This window comes from Rhincodon typus, chromosome 29, assembly GCF_021869965.1.
Source record: "Rhincodon typus isolate 14 chromosome 29, sRhiTyp1.1, whole genome shotgun sequence".
Lineage (NCBI taxonomy): Eukaryota > Metazoa > Chordata > Chondrichthyes > Orectolobiformes > Rhincodontidae > Rhincodon > Rhincodon typus.
Window position 1 is genome coordinate 29,763,455 of NC_063360.1, and position 21,909 is coordinate 29,785,363.

At 37.4% G+C, this 21,909-nt stretch overlaps 2 protein-coding genes across 2 annotated transcripts in view; one reads left to right on the forward strand and one right to left on the reverse strand.

Moving 5' to 3' along the window:
• Nucleotides 1–212: 212 nt before the first annotated feature.
• On the reverse strand, nucleotides 213–18,596 carry pwwp3a (PWWP domain containing 3A, DNA repair factor). The gene is made up of 9 exons (XM_048614258.1): nucleotides 18,328–18,596; nucleotides 13,882–13,952; nucleotides 13,435–13,520; nucleotides 12,717–12,777; nucleotides 11,181–11,256; nucleotides 10,701–10,751; nucleotides 5,589–6,037; nucleotides 2,380–2,468; nucleotides 213–794 (listed from the first exon to the last, which is right to left on the reverse strand). Exons 2-9 carry the CDS (start codon nucleotides 13,927–13,929, stop codon nucleotides 710–712), a joined length of 945 nt encoding a protein of 314 aa, XP_048470215.1. The 5' UTR covers nucleotides 13,930–13,952; nucleotides 18,328–18,596; the 3' UTR covers nucleotides 213–709.
• A 3,205-nt stretch (nucleotides 18,597–21,801) lies between these two features.
• The window catches only part of LOC125486443 (gap junction beta-5 protein-like), a 1,170-nt gene continuing 1,062 nt past the window's right edge, over nucleotides 21,802–21,909 (forward strand). Inside the window, exon 1 of the mRNA XM_048613933.1 lies at nucleotides 21,802–21,826. Within this exon, the coding sequence (XP_048469890.1) occupies nucleotides 21,802–21,826 (25 nt within the window). The remainder of the gene's footprint in view (nucleotides 21,827–21,909) is intronic.

The window sequence follows — 21,909 nt, forward strand, 5'->3', positions numbered from 1 at the left end:
TCTTTAAATCCTTACTTGTCTTCTCCTCTACCCACCTTTAAAAACACTCAGACAGATGGTTTTAAAATGTTTGCGGTTCACTCAATTTCTAACCTTCCCCGGTACTCAGTCAGGATATCTTCTCATCTAACTATTTTGTCTGTCTTCTCCTTACTATTGCCACTTATAGAAAATCACCACTCCGGATCTAGACCAACAAAAATGGGCAATGGTTCCAAGTGTGATTTTTATTGATAGCACATTCTCATGTATTATACTGTGCGTGTAGTTGGAATAGTGAATCAAATGCCTTCATTACCCACTCTTAGGAGAATATTGATATTACACCACAAAGGTGGTTACCATTCAAAGTTAAAATCAACAAAAAAAAAGCACAATTTTTTTGCGTTTCAGAAAAGGACACAATAAAGGATATCAAATTTAACTGAGCTTGCCAAAATTTTAAGTCTTTGTGAAATGAATGGCTTTTCATTTTGAAGTAAAAAACATACTTAAGCTTTAAGCCTTATGCACTGAGACTTAAACAGATAATTGATTTCCCCAGATGGGATATTTACACGCTTTTAACTCTCATGTTATCTGTACACAATTGGTTTTGATATTTCATAAGAAACATTTAAATTCTTGCTATCAAAAATGATATTACTTTGCACAAAAAATATGAGTTTCATTCAATCTTATGTACACGTGCATTTTAAGAATGAAAGCTTCAGCTAGTGGATTCCTCCTTTTTCAAGAGCTTCTGTTTCAGTTTCATCTCTTTTTCAATCTCTTTGTTGAAGTGTTCAACTTCCCTGCAAAACATTGTAAAGGTCATAAGGTTACTTGAAACATATTTGGCATGTAAATATTATCATTACCACAAGTCTTGGCATTTTGGTGTTTTACAGTAAAAAAAAATAGACTGAGTAAAGGGAACAAATCAACTCCTTGTGTGATTGAATCACCTTGTATTGCTATCACTGCTACTACCAAGATCAATACTTCATCCAAAGTTATACAACTCAACTCTGCTGGAGATGTCTTATAAATTCAACTGTTGTATGCATGGCAATTGGCAAGAGTTCAAGTATTGGGGTATAAAAACATGCCCTGTGTCTCCAACCCCACTTGCAGTTCAAATTTAGAAATTTTTATTCAACTGCACTTTTTAAAGAGTTCATCTGCCAACATCCAAAGTATCATGATATTTCATCTTAGCTATGGCTATTACTATGATGTGGTGTCTGTGTGTATACGAGGGGATACAGCTTTATAAGTCTGTCAAGATGCTAGGGTGACCATTACTTCCTCAGAGCACAATCCTAATATTTCAGCTCACCACCCCACTTGGGGATTCCTGATTTAATTGGTAATGACAGGGTCTCTATATATTAGTGAAGGACTGAAACACAGACTTTCAGTTTGCCCAAATACGAGAGCCAACAGATATCATAGCAGCAGCCATGCAGTTCAGGAAAATTCTGAAGTCCAATTGATCTCATAATGTGATCTTTAATATGGAATAAAGAAGCACAATGAAGTCTGATGGGAATGTATGCATGTGCAGAATAAGAACTGAGCCAGTTTGTTGCAGAGAGGATCCAAATTGTCATCAGAAACCTGCCGCTCATTGCTCACGTACTCCACTTGCTGGCTGTGCCAGTAATTATTGCCAAACCCTAATAAGGATGAAACACATTGCTGTAGGTCTGGAGACAAAGTGTTTGCCAAAGCAAGGATGGCAGTTTCCTTCCTCAGAAGGACATTAAGAGAGTGGGATAGGCTTTTTCTGACAATTTACAATGGTTTCACAGTCATCATTGCAATCTTAACTCCAGATCTTTATTGAATTCAAATTCCACCATCTGCCATGGCAGGATTCAAACCTGGGTCCCCAGAATAGTCTACTGATGATACCAGGAGGTTATTACCTCCACTTAGTGGGATCTTGAATTGTGGCCAATTAGGTGAGCTAATATATCAAGCAAAGAAAAGATTAAAGGAGGGAGGAAATTAGTAGCAAAATGATGGGACATATCGCATGTGCTGTTTGTTTTGTATAAACAGGCATTTGAGAGAAGATAAAATTCCAATCAACCCATCAAGCGATTTTAGTTTTCTGTCCAACTAATTGAATGGTTTTTAAACAAGAGTAAAATTAATGCTTGGAACATGCAATGGTCAAAGATATTCTGTTCAAACCTAATTTCAGAAACATTACCGCTAACAATTTGGTAGAGTCTTTTCAGAATTTGACACTATTATTCCATTTTATATATCAGAAAGCCCCACATTATTCATTTAAATGGTCATTCGACGTTGGCAGCCTTAAAAGATTTTTAACAATAACTTGTATTAAAGTTCAAAATAGATTTGGATAACATCCACAATTCTCACCTTTCACTGTGAAGTGGGCCCTTCATGTACTTTTCTTCGGCTTTCTTGATGCTCATCTGTTCAACCTCAGCAATTGCACAAATAATGGCCTATATTGAAAGAGAAGTGAAAGTTGCTTTAGGTGTCTACAATATACTGCAAGAATGCAACCAAGAACAATATTAAAAGCATTAAGATTTTTGAACAAAAGAACACTGGAATGTGTTGGAGAGTATCTAACTGGAGAAGTTTAACATGTGGATCACGTAAATCTTGAGAGACAGCGGTACAGGATGCCTGTACTTAAGCTGTCACAAAAATTGAAAGCGTTGGAAAAGGTTTGGGAACATTTGTGGAGGGACTAATGCAGTTAATGGCTCAGATCAATGACTTTTCATCTGAATCTCACAAAAAGTAGTACTAAGTGTAGATGAGGTTCAATAAAATGAAGATGATCAAGTTGTAGGAGCTTGCAATTTTTAAAAAAAAAAAAAGAGACGAGATAAAGGCCCAAATGAGATGGTGCCATGTGGCACTAGGCAATGGATTCCAGAATATGGTGAGAACTGACACTGAAGGAACACAATGATTCAAAGAAACCTGTAATCATGATAGGATTTATAAACAAACTGAGGAATTTCAGTTGGAATCCATGTGGAGTGAGTGATAGCTGGAGATATTTGCTAAGGATGAAGGTCTGGCTGTGAATGTGAGTTTTGATAAATACATGATTAACCACAAGCAGAGAGGGAGAAAGCAGTGAACGTCGACAAGATAAGCGACACAAATGGAAATCCTGAAAAGTGACAATGTCTTAGTGGTGTAGTGTAGTGGTAATGTCACTAGACTAGCAATTGTTAATCCAGGCCAATATTCTAGAGCATGGGGTCATATCCCACATGGCAGATGGTGAAATTTGAATTCAATAAAAACTTGAATAAAAAGCTGACCTAATGTGATGTGTAACCATTGTTGATTATCCTAAGTCAACATCGGTTTCACTGATACCTTATTGGCAAGGAAACTGGTTGTCCTTGCTTGGTCTGACTTGCAGGTGATTCCAGACACTCAGCATTATGATTGACTCTTAAGCCCTTTGGACAATTAGGAAAGGGTTAGAAATGCTGGCAGTCAGCAGAACGTACATCCTGTGAACAAAGAACTGGAAGCCTTTTAAACAGTAATGCAAATGCAAAATATTACTCTTTCAGATTTTTGGCATCTGCAATAGGCATTGCTGGAAATACTCAGGATATCTAGTATCATCTCTGGAGAGAGAAACAGAGTTGATCTTTCAGGGTTGATGCTTTGCATGGATTGTAATGACTTTTTAAAATTGGCAGCCACCCACACTTGTCATTTCGCTATACTTGACAGCTCACCCTTGTTTAAGGAGGTTTTTGTTATACATTATAGTTCTTGTATGTATGAAAGTATATCTTTAAGAAGTGTGCTCACTGGCTTGTTCAGACTTGTTTGAGCTTTCAGAGTGCAGAATTGCAGAATAAAAACCTCCCTGGTGGGTCGCAGCAAACATTGAGTTTGTATGTTGTTATTTCCGACTGGAGCCTAGTAACTGCCAAGTACAGAATAGATTTTAAGGCTTTAAGAGGTCGACTTGCATGCTACATTGCAATCATTCTGCAAACTTTCATCAAAACTGGTCTGAAGTAGATTTAACTAGATTTAACATTTTAACTTGATTTTCTTCCTTCTGCTGATGCTTTCAGACTGAAAATTTACAGCATTTTCTGTTTTTATTTCCAATTTCCAGCATCTGTAGTATTCTGACTTCTATACTTAAGCTTCAATTTGGAGTAGGAGGGGTGCTCAGAAGTGAGGAACTACATTAGTTTGTGTGTGTGTATAGATAACATTAACTTGGACTGCCAAAGTCAGCCATTTTGTACTCCCTGTACATACAATCACTCAGGTGAGGCACCAGAACAATTAACATCCATAGAATGCCATTCCAGTAAAGAAATTAATAATACAAAAGGTTTTGTCAAAGCAATGACTGCCTTGACATACTGAGAAAATTAAAGTAGAAGTGATCAAGCTTTCATCACCAAATTCTACATTCTCGACATCTACGTTTACGAAGTTCACGCTGTTGATAATTTACTGGAAATAAAATTGAATGAAATAATTGTACCATTTTTGTTCTTTGCTCTACATTTGGGGTATACCAAGGTCATGAAAGATGCTACGTAACTGCACGACCCTGTTCTCTCTCAGTTTAAAGTGATTTTCTATCGACACTTCCATGTCACAACAGCCATCAAACCAGCTTGCCTATGGTATGGTACATTGCAAGATTCAAGACTTCACTCCAATTGGGAGCAGTCACAAAAGAATTTGCAAAACCTACATCAGTAGATTTCAATGCAATTCTGAGTTGGACATCTTTGACTTTTTGTAAAGTGTGCCAGATTTTGTCTTTTGGAAAAAAGGTTTTCAGCCAAACACCCTTTTAATTGGTACATCTTTCTCTAGACAAATGCCAACATTAAATGTAAATTAAAAGCATGGAGCACTAACAACTCTTCATGCCTCTCTAATTCAAAAGCATAGGAAGAGACATGGACTATTTATCCTATTCAAGCTGGTTTCTCCATTTGACTAGATCATAGCTTTCTGTATCTCAACTCCATTTAACTGCCTTTGTTCTATATATCTGGATAACCTTGACAGATCAATAGATTTTTATTTGGTTGTCAAAATTCAATGGACTCACCAGTGGACAAATTAGTCAGTCAGTACTCTAGATTTCCACTGGAACATGAACACAAGTGCTTTTTGATTTGACCCCAGATTTTCCTAATTCAAATTTTAAGATTACATCCTCTACTTTTGGATTCCCCCAACAGAGGGAACTGTTTATCTGCATCTATGCTATTACATTTCAATTAGAATTAATAATTTCAATTAGATTCCCCTTTTAACTTCTGAAATACAAGCCAAGCTTAAGCAACTTGACCTCATAATTCAACTCAATTCAAAGTCCTAGTAACATGCTGGTGAAGCACTGACATCAACTGGAGAGCCCAATGGTGTTCAGCTAATTCTGCTGAGGCTCAAAATTGCATTTTTCATTTTCCAGAACCAGTGATCCGGTATTTTACCAGGTACAGGAAATGTAAATACTCTCTACATGAATTTACATATTGCAATTTGTCAATCACGAGAAAATAGAAATCTAATCCTCTACATTTTGCATTAGAACTCACCTCCGGCAAGAGGACATCCAGGATAAACCTAGACCTCTCATAATCTTCTAAGAGTTTTGTGCTCACATTCATTTCACAGACAGCTTTTAAGTAGTTAACCACTTGGTCCAGCTGCCAGTCATCTTCAAGGTACGTATCAATGACACTTGAGTTGCGGGTACGAGTTTTAAACTCCTCTAGCCACCTAGATGGCTTCTGTCCCTTAATGACAGCCTGAAGGTGCTTCTCTGCACCCTTTGCCTTGACAATGAATTGCACAAGTTTCTCGTTAGCTCGATCTCTGGCAGCTTTCTTCCTATCAGGAAGCAGTTTTTTGGTAGGATGTTGTCTGGATGGTGTGATCTCAATTTCAGAATCAGAATTCCCTCCTTCTACTTGATTTGCAATTGAAGTGTATGGAAAGGTCATTAGTGAGGGATCTTGTCCAAATGATTTTCGCACTGGGATACCTGCAGAGGAACAAAGATAATTGAAATTGGATAATTATAAAAAACGGTCTCACTATAATCAATGGCACGGTTAAGAGATTTAAGGGCATCTAAAGTTTGAGAAGATTTGCAGCTCGGGTTGTAGATGACGTTGTCGAAATGCTCGCCGAGCCTGCTAGGTAACATCGTCAGTGCACCTCCAGTGAAGCATTGGTGTTCTGTCTTGCTTGCTTTTTATATGCCTTGGTTTGTTGGGGTGGTTGGCATTACTTCTGGGTCTGATATGTAAATATCAGATTATCAAACGCGCAAAACTAGAAGAAACCCACCAACACCTGTACAACATCCTCATCAGGATAAAATTCACAAAAGAAGAGGAAAGCACCAACTGACTACCCTTCCTGGACACAATGTCAGAACACAAAAACAATGGGAAACTCCAGATTAGCATATATAGAAAAACCGCACATTCTGACCGGATACTCAATTACACACCAATGCTTACAAATGGAGCTGCATCAGGACACTATTTAAATGAACCACAACACATTGCAGCAACTCGAAACTATGCAAAGCAGAACAGGAACACTTATATGGAGTCTTCAAAAAGAATGGATACCCAAAAAGCACAATCCACTGTTACCTCCGAGGCAGGCCATAACAGGAAGACACAACACAACCAGACTCAATAATCACCCTACCATACATGAGGGACATTTCAGAAATGACCACAAGACTACTCAGACCCCTAGGAATCAGGGTAGCCCACAAACCAACAACCGCCCTCTGAAAGCTACTGATGAATGTAAAAGGATTCCATACCCAAAATCAGTGTAATATACCAAATCTATTGATCTGTCTTCAAAATTCAATTGACTCAGTAGTGGACAAATTAATAAGACTGTACTCTAGATCTCCATTGGAATTTAAACATAAAAAAGTGCTTTTTGATTTGACCCCAGATTTTCCTAACTCAAATTTTAAGATTACACCCTCTACTTTTGGATTGTCCCAACAGAGGAAACAGTTTATCTGCATCTACCCTATTGAATGTTGTGTGGACTGAGAGAAACACTACATAGGCCAAACTGGAAGAAAACTGATAATACGCATACATGAACACCAACTAGCCACCAAGAGACATGACCAATTCTCACTTGTCTCATGACACACAGACAAACAGGGACAACACATCCATAAATCGCACAAGCCAGAGAATTCTTGGAGGCCTGGTATTCTAACCGGAACCCCATCAAACACATTGAATTAGACCCAGTGTAGAAACCATTGAGAAACAGAACCAGAGAGTGGTACGAAACGCTCCAAACCAAGGCACATAAATAACAGGTGGGACAGAACACTAACGCTTCACGGGAAGCAATGCTCATGTTAGCTAACAGGGTGATGAATTGTTTGCAACCAAACCCACCGGCTCAGCGAGCATATCTACACCCTCATTTAAGGCCATCATTTTAAGCCTCGCTTTCAAAAAACTGTGTTGACTCACTGATCTTCCAACCTCTGCTAAGGCTGTGTAGAAAATGCTGTTCAGGACTACAGAGTCCCCAATTTAAACCCACACGTAAAGCACAATATTTTCATTTTTTGTCTGTTTCAATCATTATTCTCATCTTGCAGCTGATGTGTCACATTGTATGGTTTTCCTCTGTTTAGTTGGCCAGAAACAGGTAGTGAATGAGAGGATATCCATAAACCTTATCCCCACCAGAAAAAAAAAAGGTCAAATGCTGGCACCCATATCAAGGTTGGGCTACTTATACTTCCCACTACAGCTGATAGCAGAAGATTCAAGTGTCATCAATAGCTGAATTCTACAGTTCAAACAAACATAAGCCACTTGAAACTTATAGGCTACAGCTCGCATCTACGAAGACCTGAATAAAAACAGTGTCTTTTCTTCTGGTCATTCATGGGATGTGGGTGTTGCTGATTAGGTCAGCATTTATTGTCCATTCCCCATTCCCAATTCCCAATGAAGGCAGCGAACTGACTTACGAAAACACTGCAAACTTTACTGTGCAAGTACACCTACAGTGCTGTCAGGCAGGCAGTTCCAGGATACTGACTCTGCAATATTGAAGGAATGGTATTATAGCTCCAAGTTAGGATGGTGAGAAACTCGGAGGGGAGCCAGAGAATTCCTAGTCCTTAACCTGATTTACACAGTACGTACAGAATTGGTCCAGTTCCGGTCAACAGCAACCTCCAGGATGTGGATCAGGGAATTCGGCTTTGGTAAAGCCATTGAATGCCAAGAAACAATGATGATATTCTCTCACTGGAGATGGCCATTGCTTTAAACTTTAAAGTGGTAAGTAGCATTTACGCTGTACATCAGTTCAATCGTACATGTTGTCGAGGTCCTGTCGAATTTGGTCATGGCTATGTTAATATCTAAAGAGGGTTATGGTGCTGAACATTGATGATAGCGCAAATATCCCAATTTCAGATCTTATGGAGGTCAGAAGATCATTGATGAACTAACTGAAGGTCATCTTCCTAAGATACTACTCTGGGTAACAGACCTCTGGAGCAGGCGGGAGTTGAACATGGGCTTCCTGCATCAGGAGGTGTTTGTGAGCTTTGTACAACTCCAACCAGTGGGGAGATTTTCCTGAATCGCAGTGAGGCCAACTCTATTGCATTTCCTTAATGCTACACTCTATGAAATGATACCTTAATGTTAAGGTGGTCCCCCTCACTTCCCCTTGAGATGAGCCCTTTGGTCCAGGTTTGGACCATGAGTGGGCTCAGCATGAGAGGAACCCAAACCAACTTTATTACCAAGTGCCACTTGATAGCACTGTTGGTGTTACCTTCCAAATAATTAAAAAGAGGCAGATGGAGTGGCAATTGGCAGGATTGGATTTATCCTGCTTTTTATAGCCAGGACATACTTGGGTAACTGTCTATGTTGCCAGTTAGATACCAGTGTTGTAGCTGTACTGAAACAGCTTGGCTAGAGGTGCAGCTTGATCTGGGGCAAAAACCTTCAAATGTTATTGCCAGAATATTGTCTGTGCCTGTAGCCTTTGCAGTATCCAGTGATTTCAACTGCTTCTCGATATCATTTGGCTGAAATCAAATTGGATGAAGGCTAGTAAAATGATGCTGGGACCCCTGGAGGAAGCAGAAGCAGATTGCCTGAATGGAACCTTGAAATACTTCAGCCTGGTCTTTTGCACAATGTGCGCACACTCCTTTTATTGAAGTTAGGGTCACTTGTGGAACATCCTCGCCAGGGAACTGTTTAATTGTCCACCACCATTCATAACTTGATATAGCAAGACTGCACAGCTTGGATCTGATTTGCTGGTTGTTGGACTACCTACGTCTATTGATGTTGCTTACAGAGCTTGACTTGCAAGCCGTCTTGTTATGGTTTTACCAGGCTGACACTTAACCGAGGTAAAATAATGCCACTGCAAGATTATTAAGATAGGAAATATTTCTGAAAATCCAAAAGATTAAAGAAAGAATATGGACATGGATTATCAGACAGAATGATACTTGATTCCACTTGATCATAAAAGTGCTTCTTTGGAAGAACTACCATCAAATAAAACAATTTGTCCTTCAAAGCAGAACTCTGATCAAAGTTTTGGAAAGGAAATGTTCAGTCCAGAAAATATTTGCGCTCTTTTTCTATTAATCTAACAGTCCCATTATCAAAATAAATACTAAAAATGTTTAAATATTTTACTTTATGACATTTGCTTCTCTATACGATAGATTTGGTGAGGACTTAATTTTACCAAATACAAATAATGGATGTACTTCCATCAGGGGGCACTCTACAACCATGAGACTCAACTCAGGTCTATGGTCAATTATTCAATGCTTTCCTGGCTGGTTTTTCAACTTCCACTGTCTTGCAAATTTATGGTCATGCAAAACTCTACTGTCTATATCCTAAAAGACTCCAAAGCCCATTCATCTACTATGCCTGCGTTTGCTGTCGTAGTCCCCAAGTTTTCAAGTTCAGTTTTCAAATCCTTCTATGGCCTCACCTTTTCTGAAACCTTTGTCAGTCCCATAACACTCTACAATCTTGGTGTTCACCTAACTCTGGTTTTTTGTCCATTTCTACACACCATCATCGGTGGGCGTGCCTTCATTTGTCTGCAATTTTATTCAGAGCCCTCTTTTTTCCCTTTGAGGGGGTCTTTAAACTCTTCTTTTTTGACTTTTTTTTAAACCTGGAGTCAATTCTTCTTCAATTCTGTGAATCACTTTGGGGAGTTTTACTGCTAAAGGCCTGTTATAAATTTAAGTTAGATTTTCTTTTCTTCTCAACAATGCTTCAGCTAATTTGCAGAATCTGATCACTGACCTGGCACACATCAGCTAACTCAGTGGAAACTTTTGGATTGTAATTGATATTTTGTGCTGCCTGGCTCAAGAATGGTGATTTTATGTCCAAGTCATTTGGAAAAGAAAATTTATACTTGTAGCAAATTTCCACCAAAAACAAAATACCTTGGCTTGTTTTGGGGCATTAATTCTATATTAGTATCAAGCCAAAACAAAAACCCTTCACTTATGGGACTTCAGCTCATCTAAGTTCACTCAGCAATAGAATGTTAAACTCAAATTTGGATCAATTAAAGCAATGAATTCAAAAAATAGAGAGAATGATAATCTTAAAATCAACATTACTTACTAAGTTCAGCTGTACAGTACTCAACAAAGGAACCTGTGAAGGAGCCACATCCTGTCAAGATATTCCAATAAAGTTAAAGTTAGTTAAAAAGACAAATTTTACATAGCTATATCAAGTAATTTAACAGAACAAATTATCACAGAACTTAGAAAATGTTTCCAGTGACGTTTTTTTTTATTCGTCCTTAGGGGGCTACTATAGACATGAACACCATGCTGCTGTGGTCACAGAAGTCGATTTTCCTTCTCCCTTGTAACAATTTACAAGTTCAAAAGTAGTTTAGGATGATCACTTGTAAATTTGCAGAATACAGATTGAAAGTTTGCTCCATATTGCAGAGAACTATGATAAACAAGCACAAGCTATATTAGCAGGGATTGGGGTTGGGGGAAGCAAACAAAAGAAAAAGTAACATTGGAAAAAGCCTGTTTTAAAGTCTTCTGTGCGCTTTTCAAAAACATTAAACTTGATAGAACTTGCCTCTTCTGATTCGATAATCATCAATTAGAGCCACACACCAATCAACTGAAGTCTTGTAAATGTGCCGTGCTGCAGCCTGTATAATAAAAGATTTAACAACTGCATGGATCTTCGAAATATCAAGATCAAAGATACAACAGATTTCTAATTGAGAATATGTTTGTCGAAAGGTTTATAAAAGCACATTAAGAGCTTGTGCTTTGAAATTTTACTGTTAAAAAAGTGTTAGCACTCCCAGATTCAATATAGTCATAGAAACTTAACACAAAAAAAGGCAGCTGAATGATCTACATTAATTCTGCTTCCTTCCTTACTCTTTTTCTCTACCCACCTTCAGTGGCAAAGATAAAATCATGGTTTTGCCACAATTTATATTGTTTTCAAACAATGTCTATCTCAATAGGGATAGAATTCAAAAAAAAGCAGTACAAGATAAAAGATATGGCCTGAGGTAGAACGGATTAATTTTGTTGAAGATACAGATGCTGATTCTGCAATCTTTAAAGGATATTATAACTGGTATTTAGGGCAAATTGACTTTGTTTTAAAAAAGTTGGGAGTTGTTTGATTTAAACATTTGATTTTTTGGAATGGTGTAGATGGTCTCTGCTGCTGCAGTAGCCTTTGTTACAGATATCAGAATTTCTAAGACCAGGTTGTTGGATACAGGTTGGCTTGAAAGCACATCAGCATGATGGAAGCTCTAAAATGACTATTAAGCTGAAAAAATCTTCTTTGTGCATCAACAGATAGAAGAGTGTCACTAAGAGCTGAGAATTTATAGTAATGTTAAAGTGACTCACTGTGAAGAAGATGTGCGCTCCACTGAGTGCCTTCTTCACTTTTAGAATAATTTTTAAGGACTCATTTAATTTCTATTAAATACTGTAACAGACTGTTCTTCAGTGGCTGTTTATATTCTAATGTCACTTTGTGTTAAAATAAAATTGATTTCAACTTGCCCCTGATGATTTATGGCCATGCCAGATTCACTGATCAATGCAGTATGTATAAATTCAACTTGCCCCAAATCTGCCAACACCAATTGTATCCCAAGACATAACAGAATAAAGTTCATGATTACTGCACCATTGTCTTTCATTTCATGGTTGTCATTTGTAACTTTCAAATATGATGCCAAATAAGTCCAGAATTCCAGAAGCTGCTGAGTCACGTTGGGATAAACTTCATGAGCAGTGGTCATTTTTGTGTGAACTGAAGTGAGCTCAACACAATTCTGCTTACTCCTATGCCAAAGCATGTGCACTAATGTAGCTACTGAACAACAACGAAAAGCAAGACCACTAATTGTATTATCCTATTCACACCTTCTTACGATTCCCCAAATAAAAAGAATGACGAATTATATTGTAACTGTCAACTCAATATCACCAGCTATCACACCACAGATCAGTTATCAAACCAGAGATCTTGACCACGGCAGTTACATTATCCATCAGGGTAGCTTTAAATAGCAGTTTTAAACCTTGCTTCAATTAAACTGTATGGCTGTGAACAAACAGATTGTAAACTTACTGTTAACTGATGACGGTTTTCGCAGTCAAATGGTTTCAGTGTCCTTACAGACACCGTAAAGCTACAGTATTCAAAAATAAAATTAATTGGCTTGGTTAATGTATTGAAACATTAAAGGCTATTCATCACCATGTTAGGTTTAAAGGGAATATGCTGAAATTCATACTACATATCAGACTTAAGCTCCAAGTCAATACAATCATCTATGATAACTTGCATATGAGCTTAGGCATGGGAAATAACTGGAAGACTTTAATCTGGAATTAAAAATACTTAAACAAATGTTTTTAAATGGCATATGCAACAAATATTATGTTTAATTCAGATACATGAAGCAAAAATCTATAAGTTTCTTCACCAATACATCAGGTAAGACACAATGTGATACATGCACATGATCTCTACTTGAGGCAGCACCTTAGGATACCCCATGTCAACTCAATAAAGCCAAAGTCCAAGTCAAAATGTGTGGGAAAGGGTAGGTTGCAGTGTGGTGAATAATAAAGAAAATAAAGTCGGACAGCCACAGCAAAGTCATGCAAAAATGCATTCAAGGATTAATGCTATTTACATCAATTAAAAAAAATTGCGTTATTAATTTAATGCTCACTCCCATAAAAAATGTACGGTATACTGCTTAAACAGAAAAATCTGTGCTATCGAAACCTATTACAATGAGGTTATTTATTGACAAATTTCTGAAAGGAGCCTCACTTACCCTTTTTTATTCTTTTCTACATCTATTATATTTTCATCGACAAACAATATGCTGGCCTTCTTGATCCTGGGCTTTACACTTCTTACCTGTTAAAAGCAGGGATGCATACTTATAAAAAGTGGATAAATTCAAACTTGACTAACAAAACTGCACTATTCTCGCTCTTGACCAAAACTTATCCCCAAGTCACAAAGTTTGTCTGGTCATTATCTCGTTGCTATTTGGGGGAGCTTGCTATGTGCAAACTGACTGCCATGTAACCAAAATTACTTCTGAAGTGCAATCTCTGAAGTACTGAAATTGGTTGTAAAGCATTTTGGGATGTATTTGTCAAACACTACGTGAATGCAAGTTTTTTAAAAACAAGAGGGTGTGACAATTGCTAAAAGCTCTAATTTACAAAATTAGTTAAGTATACCTTGGACTTCTGTCCCTTTTCTTACTTACCACTGCTGGCCAATGTGGGTACTTCTGGAATTTACACCAAACCAGCATCCCCTCAGTTACTGACCATTGCTCTGCAAAAATAAAACAGAAAACAGAAATTAATTACTTCTTAAAATTAGCAGCATAATTCAATTTGCCACTTAACAAAAGCATTTCCAAATCTGTTAACTTTTTCAACAAATAAAGCTTTTAAATTCATGGTTAACTTTTCTACCAAATCAAGCCTGATTGGGAATATTTTGAATCTCAAACTGTTGGTATGCTTCGCCAACCTAATTTTACAAGGCCATTCTTCATTAAATGAGTCTTAAAAAATTGTTAGTGGGTGAATGGATACTGAAGGCCACACAGGCAAACTGATCCATATCTGATTTTATGCAAGTCACTGATCATGATCAAGAAAATGTCAATTTAAATGCGCTGACCTATAAAGTCTTGTTAAAAAACAATTTTCTATTTTCAAATTTTATGAAGACTGCATCCTCATTGGTGAGTTGGAGAGAAAAAAAAAGAAACAGAGAAAGAATCAGGAGTGGAAAATTTTCATAACCAGATTACAACAGTCAAAATAGGTGTTTTACCAAGTGGTTTAACTTGACCATAAGAAGAAAATCAGTGTTATTTTTCTGTTCTTGGAACAATACTAAAGGCCTTATGCAAGATAACAAAGACTGTCTTATCTCAAATGTGGGCAAGTATGCACTTCCTGACTTCCTAAGCCTCTTTACCTATGAGGCATAAGTCAGGAGTGAGAGTCTCACTCTTCTGGATGAGTGCAGCTCCAACAATGCTCAAAAGGTCAACACAACACAGGATAAAGCAGCTTGAATGATTGTTACAACATCCATCAACTTAAACTTTCACTTCCTCCACCAATGCATAGTGGCAATCATATATAGGATCCACAAGATGCACCAATAGCAACTCTGCAAGATTCCAGCAGCAGCTTTCAAATCTGTGACATCTGTCACAGAAAACGTCATGAGAAACACATTATTAGGAATATCACCACTTGTAACTTTCCCTCCAAGCCCCTCACTGTTCTGACTTGGAACTACACTGCCATTCCTTAACTGTCACTGGGACAAAATCCTGGAACCAAATTCCCAGCTCTCTGTACACAATTTTCAACAAGGCAGTTCACCACCAATTTGTCAAAAGTAATCAGAAATGAGCATCACATCAGATCCCATGAAATAATAAAAACGTAGTTGATGTTATAAGATTACAGTTTTGGATTATAATTTCTCTGACAGAAGTGATCATCATTTTCAGTAGGCTAATAATATCCATTTCCAATCCTCTCACTGTACTGCAGGACTGACAAAGCATCTGATCAGTTAGAGAAGCACATCCACCATCCAGTTTACTGTCTACATCTTGCCATAGTGCTAGGAAGTCTAAATAGATTGGACAAAGAAAAGGATGGAACACATTTTCATTCACAGTTGCCTGCGAAAAAAGCTTAATATAGGCTTGCTATCACCAAGGCTACTTGGTAGATTTTAAAAAAAATTTATCAGCTGCAACTCCAAATTCAAACATCGCAACTAATGAGGATGCAGTCTTCATAAAATTTGAAAATAGAAAATTGTTTTTTAACAAGACTTTATAGGTCAGCGCATTTAAATTGACATTTTCTTGATCATGATCAGTGACTTGCATAAAATCAGATATGGATCAGTTTGCCTGTGTGGCCTTCAGTATCCATTCACCCACTAACAATTTTCTAACTTTTGGTTTGGAATTGTGAGCTGCATTTGAGTTAAACTTTAGACTTTGAGCTGCAGCAATTTTTAAAAATGGAAAGAACAAGAACTGATATATAGTGTTTGTGGCAACTGGCCTGGAAAGTAATTGCAGGTTGATTATTGGGTTTTAAGAACACTCCAAACATTTCAGCACTTGAGATGCATGATGCACAAGAACTGGCAGCTGCCTGAATGTTAAAAGGATCAATTAAAAAAGGTCAGTGGCCAGCCAAAGAGAGAGAAATTGGATACAAAAAGAGAAACCACAGATTGAACTGGTGTGCATTGGGTTTTGATCAGTCTGGCTGTGAAAGCTGCTAGATGGAGTTTTGGTTGCTCTCTAGTTATCTTCCAATTATTGAACTTTTGAAAGTTCTGTGAAAAGAGCCCCGGTGTGCAAGATTTAAGTAAAAATCTCTAGTAGTTTGCAGAAGCTGTTTGCATTGATGTCGGAATTCAAGGGAGATAGACAGTTCGCTGTGCCTGCGAACAATGTTTCCAAGGATTGTACAAATGTTTAGCAACCAGGGCTCGAAACCCCTGAAGTAAACTGGCCAGTCACAACTCATTTTCTTTCTAATTTCTCTCTTCACTGTGTCTGTGGTGAGAGAGTGTGGTTACGATCAAAGAAGATAGAGTGTAAATCATAGATATTAATTAGATTAACTTGTTATCTTTTTGGTTAGCTTTGCTCAACTGAAGTTACGTTATTAAAAATAAATTATCAATTTACTATTAATCATGTGCGTTTAAGCTATAAGATTTGTGTCTTATATTTTATTCATAAAATCTGGTTAGGACCAACTGGGAAATTGAGGGTCAATGAATATTTTTAATTTCACTGCTGCAATCCACTGTTAGCAAATTGATTTGAACTGGCTTGCTATCCCTGTGCCATAACAAATAGGAAAGGTTTAACAGACTAGTGTAAATGACTCAGTGCTGCTCAGCACTGTCATATTTCAAACAGGAAGCTTTGAACAGTATTGTTTTATTTATTTTCTAGAAGAATCAATTATTCTTAATACGTTGGAGGTAATCCAGCTAAGAGAATTATTAAAAGATACACTCCTATAAACTTCTTAGATCAATTAAGAACCAACATGCAACATTTTAAAAATCCTGTAAAGTTATATTTATCTGGTTTAGTGCTGCTAGGTCTTAATGTGAGTTTTGCTCAACTGCTCACAACAAGGTAAACAGATAGATCTATACAAGACTTGTCATGAGGAAATCAATCCTTTTGTAAGCTGAATTTTATTGATCACCAGTCTTTGACAATACCAAAGAAAACTTGCCAGATTATCTACGAGTGTATAAGATCCAGAAAGGAACCCAGTTACACTAAGTGAATGCAAGAACAGCTAACACATCAGCTACTTTAAACATTGAAGGAAAAAGCACATGGGTATGCTTTAAGAACATGAAGACAGATTAGAATATGTTTTACCCATTGAGAACCAACTTTACTCTTGACTAGTGAGGGTGTAATATAATCTGGTTGTTATCTAATGGTTATTTAATTCTACTAATCTAATGAATATTTAAAAATATTACAGCGACAGATGCATCTACTAAAGTAGTATACACACTTCACATCTGCTGCCCAAATTTCCTTGCTGTCAACAGTGCCCAAAGTATAGAAAACACTGGTCCTCTGCTTTTGCTCCTGAACAGAGACCAATGGAACACAGAAACAGGTGACAATGAGAGCACAACGTCCAGAGGAAATAGTCACAAGTCTTGGACTAAAATGGCACTTTCCGTAGAGTAACTAAACCAAACTTGCATCTTTCGACATGGTAAGTTAGGGGGTGATCAGATTTGAAGCTTAGAAATAAATTGATAGGGCAAGAAAGAGGAACATATTTTGCCATAACAAAGTGACGAAGTCAAAATCAGAGCCAGGCTATTCAGGACAGAAGTTAGTAAGTATTTCTTCCTATAAAAGGATGGTGATATAGTGAAACTCTCTCCTGTAAATGATAAAAATCGATTAGTAATTTTAAAGTCAAGATTTGAGACCTTCCTACTAGGTGTATTAAGGAATATGGAATCATTGCAAGAGAGGAGTCAAGACAGAAAATCGGCAGTATTTTCACAGAATGGTGGAACAGGCAGAATTGGCTGCTCCTACTATTGTAGTCTCAGTTTAATGCAAACATAAAAGCATTACATCACACTGAAGTCTCCATCACTTTAAGTAAAGGGCTGCTGCAAAACAAAAGGGTGGAGCCTACAGTGCCAGCAGCCTCAGGTTATGTTGCATAATCACTGCTTAGAGTTTTTTCATTTTATACAGAAAGGACATAAAATATCACGTTTAAAAGCTTTACACTGGCAATATCCATCAAGTGACACTACAGTTTCATATAAAACGGTTAACATCTTGCAGTTTTAACTGTACAGAGGTCAATTCTGTTTAAACAGCTCTACACTGCAACACTAATTTAAACCCCATTTCTGATGAAGGGTCTAGGCCCAAAACGTCAGCCTTTCTGCTCCTATGATGCTGCCGAGCCTGCTGTGTTCATCCAGCTCTGCACCTTGTTGTCTCGGATTCTCCAGCATCTGCAGTTCCTACTATCACTAATTTAAACCTGACAGTTCTTGGGAAACGTCAGGTGACTAGACACCAGGGGAGAAATTATGTATCATGATTGCTTACTACAGGATTAAAAATTAAGTGTCCCACCTTGGTGCAGCAGTATACTTGGAAGGTTTTCATCTTCATCATTCTCTTCATCTTCCTCTTCCTCCTCCCCATCATCTGTGGGTTTGCTTGTTGAAAGAGAGTCTACTGAACTGAACTCTACTGACAAAGAGGATGACTGCAATCCTGCGTGAATATAGATAATTACATCACTGGTGATGAATCGCGGCTTCAAAAGAAAAGGCCTTTAGGCCATCAAGCCTAGTGTCTTCTTTGAGCCATAATACAATTACACTTATCTAGCTGGTTCTCCAAAAGCACATTCTGCATTTACGTAAAGCTTCAGCATATTCATGGATAGAATATTTGGCCAGGGACACACTTATACCAGTTGGATTACTTTTCTGTCAACATCAAGGTGGACTTGGAGGTGGCAGGGAGCTTGAGGCAAATGATGAGAGAAATGGTTGATGCTGGGCTCTATGTTTGTAGAAAGTGGTAAATAAACAAGCAGTTAATGCAAACTTCATATGAAAATCAAACATTACTTTCTCTACAGCACTGCCATATTTCTATTTTTAATTCAAACTTATGAAATAATTACACAGAAGTGGCATTTTCAAATAACTGCACAATTTCTCCTGGTACTGCCGACTACAAAAGAAAACAGCAAAGCAGAAGCTGTTCTGCTGGCCTTGGAGAGTGAATGCACATGACCACTTAATAGGCAAATTTCCAGTCTCCAGAACACTAACGTATCTGCAAGCTGGACAGTGAACCTGGGACAGCATGAGGCCTGACGTGAATGCCAGTTAAGTGGCACAAGTGCAGCCTATAAACCCAGGGTGAGGAAACCTGGTAACTAGGTTCATGATGCGAAATAGCAACATGGCTCTGACAGAGACTTGAAGCCCCTCAAGTTGCAGTCTAGCTAGTTTTTACATCAGAAATATTTCCAATTAATGTCAACAGGGCAAAATGACACTTTGCTTTGGTTTGTAACTAGAAGCAGTGGCAGAAAAGTTCAAATGCACTTAAATCAAAATGGCAGTAACGAAATAGGTCACTTGACTCGATACATTTTCATTAACATAAGCTGCATTTGTCTACTAATTCTAGTTCAGCTGACATGCAAATCAGAGTGGTGTCAACAATACGGGTTCAATTTCTGCGTCAACTGAGGTTCCCATGAAGGTCCCAACTTCTTAAGTACTCTCCTCACTGAAGGCATGCTGACCCTCAGGTTAAACCACAAGTTGTTTCCCTGAAACAGCTGCCCTCTGGTCCAATGGCAACTTTACTAAGTCTACTCCTTGGTTTGCTCACCAGCACTTTGTTTCATTTTGCTGCTTGCAAGGAAATATTTATGCTACGAATTTAGTTCCTATCCACTTTATTTGTCAAAATCTGAAAGTTAGAACAGTTTTATAATGAACAATATTAATGGTGAAAACATTTCATTTGTTGTCAAGAAGGGAAAAAGAAAAATCAGCAATTGTTTTGTTTAGGAATGAGGCAGATGAATTTCAAAGCCAATACAGATGATAAAAAAAAATGTTGCATTGACTTGACACAAGAATTCAACTCACATCAACAATACACTCAAACAGTATATGCAGAACAGTTTGAGTTACAATAAACAGTTAATTTATTGGTCTTTAATCAGATAATCAAACATGTGCACAGGCAAAATAGAAACACTAACTTGCTAAAAGTTAACTAGTTTTGTTTCCGTCACTACATGAAGTATCAAAAGCATTTTACTAAAATAGTCGGAATTAAAGAAGGGATGGGTAATAAGCTGCCCAATTATAGTAACACACTAAACACCATCACCTACTAGAACTACAGAATTCTCTAAAATCTCTCCTTCAGCCACGCTCAGGGCAAAATTTAATTCTCTCACACAGAATCCCACTGCACCTGCAAACAACAAAGAACGACAATCCAGAAACAGGCCATTCAACCGACTATTGGCATTTAACCTCCATATGAACAAACATCTTTTAACTATATTTACTCTAAAGAATGCATTTTTTAGTTTTTGTATTATTTGTGGATTGAAATATGAAAAGAACTGTTTTAAAAATGGAGGATTGCTGAAAGATTACTACAGGCTGTAAGCACAAGTTACAGTGAGCTTGTTCACGCATTAGTTGAAATGTAGTCTGCAGATGAGCTGTAGTTGATAGGTGTGTATAAATGGAGATTTTGCAGGCATTGGTTTGTAGACTTGTGATCAGTTATTGAAGACAAGGCCGTTTGCCTGCCAACAACATCGTGATTGATTCTCATAACTGAACAGGTTAGGGCTATGAACAAGATAGTAGGGAGTGAGAAGCTGTGAATTCCACGAGCTCAGGAGCTCTACTATCTGCAGTAAAAGCCATTTTAAACATGAAGAAAACCAGTTTATTTTTCCTTCAGCTGTTGCTATAAGCTTAGACTTTTAATTGATGATGATATAGAGAAATTTCTCAGCAGATCTTGTAAACAGGAACACTGAACTGCTTTGCCAGATTTGCCTTGCCCTTGTAACATCTGTGTTATTTTTTTTTCCCCTTGTGTAAGTGTGTACGTGTAAAAGGGGGAGTTTAAAAGAGAATAAAAGATTTAATGAGTAGAGTTACATGCCAATAGTTCATAATGGTTTACCTGTAATTAAAGTTGGTTTACTTTTAATAAATAGTACTTAGTTATGTACAGAACCTGGTCAATTCTTTCTGTCAACCTCTGCCTACAAACAAGTAAATTGAGGAATGATGCATATTAAAAAAAACTAAACTGTGATGCCTTCAGGAGTGGCATGGCCTGATTTCTTCCGTCCTATCCCAGTGATGCATAACATTATCTACCCTGTTACTACTTCCTTTCAACTACCAATCCAATCTTATCCTGGACATCAATATATTTTCCACCTCAACTGCTGGCCCTGAAAGAAATAAAACTTAACTAGATCAAAAAGACAATGGGATGATCAGACAGGCACTGATAGCAAATAAAATGAATGCAGAAGTGGGTGGTGATACATTTAGGGAGTGAAAACACAAAATAGAAGTACATAGACAAAAGAAAGATGTAAAAAAATAGACATATGTTGGATGAAAATATGCAATTAATCGAAATATAAGTGCAAGTAGATAAAGTTAGTTAAGAACAGACAATATTTTGAGTCTTAGGAATGGACAGAACACAAGACCATGACATTACAAACTTTATTAATGACAACAGTTAAGCCACACAATGACAATATTGTTTGAAGTGGTGTTCATCAAATGCAAGATTACAGCAAAATCATAATTTATCAATATTACGAACTAACAGGAATCAGACCAACTCGAGAAAGCCTTAAGACTGAACTATTCTTAGTACATTTGATTAAATCTCATTAAATGTTCCATTTGGTTTCATTGAAATTAAGAACTTTAAAAGCGAAAGTGCAAGTCCACTAGTTGGGGAAATCACTGACAAGGAGCCATCAATATACCAGTACAACATACATATTTGCATTGAGTCATGGATGGAGTCATCAAGAGAGGACGTATGAGAGAAATATAGATAGGAGAGATAGGAGAAATTTCTTTAAATGGGTGTCAGTGCAAGGAATGCTTTTTTGTAGGCAGT